This window comes from Mesitornis unicolor, unplaced genomic scaffold (assembly GCF_000695765.1).
Source record: "Mesitornis unicolor isolate BGI_N332 unplaced genomic scaffold, ASM69576v1 scaffold28720, whole genome shotgun sequence".
Classification (NCBI taxonomy): domain Eukaryota; kingdom Metazoa; phylum Chordata; class Aves; order Mesitornithiformes; family Mesitornithidae; genus Mesitornis; species Mesitornis unicolor.
The window spans coordinates 3,894-7,482 of record NW_010159391.1 but is presented as its reverse complement, the minus strand read 5'-3'; the positions used below and the strand labels follow the sequence as shown (position 1 = coordinate 7,482).

At 60.9% G+C, this 3,589-nt stretch overlaps 1 protein-coding gene across 1 annotated transcript in view; it reads right to left on the bottom strand.

The window, feature by feature from the left end:
• Positions 1-952: 952 nt before the first annotated feature.
• The window catches only part of AIM1L (absent in melanoma 1-like), a gene marked incomplete at its 5' end in the record, with an annotated part of 6,453 nt that continues 3,816 nt past the window's right edge, over positions 953-3,589 (bottom strand). The window contains 9 exons of the mRNA XM_010186530.1: positions 953-1,041; positions 1,178-1,337; positions 1,688-1,846; positions 2,149-2,272; positions 2,511-2,650; positions 2,813-2,942; positions 3,060-3,172; positions 3,288-3,320; positions 3,488-3,520. Coding sequence (XP_010184832.1) covers positions 953-1,041; positions 1,178-1,337; positions 1,688-1,846; positions 2,149-2,272; positions 2,511-2,650; positions 2,813-2,942; positions 3,060-3,172; positions 3,288-3,320; positions 3,488-3,520 — 981 coding nt within the window. The remainder of the gene's footprint in view (positions 1,042-1,177; positions 1,338-1,687; positions 1,847-2,148; positions 2,273-2,510; positions 2,651-2,812; positions 2,943-3,059; positions 3,173-3,287; positions 3,321-3,487; positions 3,521-3,589) is intronic.

Below are 3,589 nucleotides of genomic sequence, written 5' to 3'. Positions count from 1 at the left end.
TGTCCTGTAGTTTCGTGTCCTCCTGCCCCAACAGGTCTCGAGGCACATTTCAGTATAAAGACGGACATTTGATGACGGCTGTTGCCAAAAGCCAGAGACAGAACAGCCCGGGTTCGCTGCAGGGTTGATACGTGATCGCTGCCCCAGTGCAGTGACTCCCCAGACTGGGCTCAACCTGCTCAGCAAACCGGGCCCTTGCTGGCAGCCATCTCCTCTCCCCAGTAGCGAGGAGAGAAGCGCTTGATGTCTCCATGTGTGGATTTCTCACTCTGTGTCCCTTCTGGCTCTGAGTCACACCCTGGGGAGCTCCTGCCCTCACCCAGCTGGAGATTTCTGTCCCAGGAACCTTGAGGATGAGTGACCTGAGCCATGATGTCTGTAGTGGGGACACAAAACGCTGCTCACCCTGGGCTGGAGCTGGTGGGGTCCAGGGGACCCAGCCTGGTCTGTGCCTCCTTGAAACCCAGGCCCTTGGGTGCTGTTTGTGACCCATGGACACCAGAGGGCACCGGGGTCCCATATTGGGAGCAGGATTGGGCCCTGTGCTGCAGGGCTGGGGGGGGCAGCTCCCCAGCATGGGGGCTGACAGTGCAAGGACAAGGACAAGGACACCAACCACCCAGGCAGAGCTGGCCCGGCCAAGGGGGGGCCATATCTTACACACGTACATAAATACAGTTCGGAGGGGAAAGGTGGTGGAAAGGGGGCTCTGCTGCTCCCCAGAGGGTCCCACACTGGTCTGGCCAAGGGGTCCTTCGTGAGCCACCTATGGGGCTCCCCAGGAGGGTGGCAGGGTGGTTCCTCGGCGATGGAGAGGTTGGTGGGCACCCTCATACCAGCAGCTGGGGTGTTTGGGGTGCAGGAGGTAGGAGACCTCCTGCCCTGCTGCAGGGATGCTGGCAGGAGGTCTCTGTCCTGCTCCATGGCACATCTGGGGGTGAGGGCCACCCCCTCATAGCACCTCTATGTCCCAGATCTGTGTGGGTCTTTCCTCAGCCATGTCCCAAACGATGGCGTGGTCCCGGTCGTAGGATCGGCCGCCTGCAGAGCAAATAGAGGGCTTCAGAAAGGCAGGCCATGCTCCTGATGGGGCAGTGGGTGCTCCATCCCACGGCCAAACACCCCATTTTTGGGGGTTCCTGGCAAAGCAGCCCCTGTGCCGATGCCGAGGCCTCACCCTTGATATCGAGGATCATGTCCTCGAACATCTGGCTGTGGATCCGTCCCTGGGAATCGATGCTCCAGGTCTGACGCGGCATCCGGGTCTCAGACCACAGCACGGCCTTGGCGCCCTTCCCAGCCGGCCCGATGACCTGCAGGCTCATCTTGGGGGCCACCTGCAAGGAGCGACAGTGGCCAGGTCACCCCACTTCTCTCCATCGCTTCCGCGCCATGCAGAGCCTTGGAGCTCAGGGGGATTTCTGGGGTGGGACAGTGAGAGGTGGGGACGACTGGGGCGATGGAAACCTCTTGGGGAGGCAGAGAGGCTTTCACATCTCCAGGAGAGAAGTAGAGGAGAAACTCAACCGATCTTTGGGGATGAGGCTGAGGAAAGAGGCTGGGAAAGGCTGGTTTAAGCCCTAAAAGATGGTTGTGGGGTGGGGAGCACCCCAGCAGGAGTCCTGGGGTACTCCAGGGATCTCCGTGGTCCCCTCTGCGGTGCTGGCTGTCACACGCAAGCCCTGACCTGGTTTTTGATCAGCCCATCCTCGTAGTACCAGACGGAGCTGCTCTGCTCGCTCAGGCTGGAGACCACCACCCGCCCCGCTTTCATGTCCTCCACGTCGTCGGGGACACAGAGGTAGAGCTCCAGCTCCCTGCTCCTGATGCGGAAATGGATCCGTCTCTGCAGAGAGAGAAATCTTTTCTTACACCGAAAATCCTGCTGCCTGCGTGCTCCATGTGCCATGGCCGAGGAGGGACCTCACTGGGCCTGTGGCTTGGGAAGGGAGGACCCAGGCCCCTGGGAGGGTCCTTCTTGTCCCCCCGAGAGCCATCCTGGGCATGAATCTCCCTGTGCTGCTGCTTTTCAGGCCTCAGAGTCACTATTGCCTCCTCCTGGCCCTTGCTTTGGGAATGTTTAGCCCCATGTGAGCCGTCTGCCTTGGGGTTTTGGGGTTCCCCCCCTTGAATGCCAGTGCCCCTCACCTGCCGGATGGGGTAGAGGGATCCCACGTGCTGGAGCCCGCTGTACGTCAGCCAGTTGGTGATTTCGGTGCAGTCCAACAGCCACTGGCGCCCACGGAAGTCACCGTGTTCACACAGCACCCAGCTGCGGGGATGTGATAAGGTGGAAATGGGGTGGGATGGGATGGGATGGGATGAAACAGGATGGGATAGGATGGGATAGAATGGGATGTGATGATGGGATGGGATGGGACAGGTTGGGACAAGATGGGATGTGATGCAAGGATGGGATGGGATGGGATGGGATGGGATGGGATGAGATGCAATGATGGGATGAAACAGAATGGGATAGAATGGGATGGGATGGGATGGGGATCACTTACATCCCTCCTTTGACCCGCACCGACAGCACGTGGTTGTTGAAGCCCTCTGCCTGCAGACTCCTCACCTCGCTGTTCAGCTCAATCTCCTTTCCTTCAAAACACTCCAGCCCGTGCAGGAAGATGGAAGGCTCTGAGAAAAACTGCGGTGGGGAAGAGATGTGAGGGAGGCAGGTGGGAGGAGCGAGCACCCATGGGTGCAGATGGACTCCAGCTCCAGGGGCTCTCATGGAGGGGAGAGGGGAAGTTCCCGGGGGGTCTCTACCCCCGTGGTGTTAGAAAGGGAAGCGAGGGCTGGTGCTCACCAACGGGACCTTCCTCAAGGAGCAGATGGTGGTGGAGGAGAGGCAGCCCATGGCACCCAGCGTGGGGTACTCGCCCTCGGACAGCACGTGCTGCTCCCCTGCGAAGGCCTGGCCGTCGAACAGGATCCAGCTGTGGGGAGAAGCATGGGGTTGTGGTGGGCACTCATCCCTCCCGTGCCCCCGGCACCCTCCATCCTGCTGGGGTGGCCTCCTCATCCCCATCCAGAGCCCCCTCAGCATCCCCTACCTGCCCCCCCGGACCCTGCAGGAGCGTGGGACGAAGGCTGTGGGCAGAGCATCCTGGTCCTCCTCGAAGGTGAGGTGATCCCCTGAGAAATCAGGCTCTGAGAAGAGCAGGATCTGGGGAGGGGGTGGGGAAGGGCCAGGTGAGGGGGGCAAAGCATTGCCACCACCCCACAAGGGGTCGCGTCCCCCAGAGGAGGACACATCCCCATCCTCATCCACTGCCCCTGACCTTGGAGATGAAGTGGAGGTTGTGTTCCCCAACCTGGAAGCAGACAAAGGGTCGGTGTTGCACCCCCAACCGAGAAGAGCAGGATCTGGGGAGGGGGTGGGGAAGGGCCAGGTGAGGGGGGCAAAGCATTGCCACCACCCCACAAGGGGTCGCGTCCCCCAGAGGAGGACACATCCCCATCCTCATCCACTGCCCCTGACCTTGGAGATGAAGTGGAGGTTGTGTTCCCCAACCTGGAAGCAGACAAAGGGTCGGTGTTGCACCCCCAACCTGGTCCCCATCAGAGGAGCACCAGGGGGGTC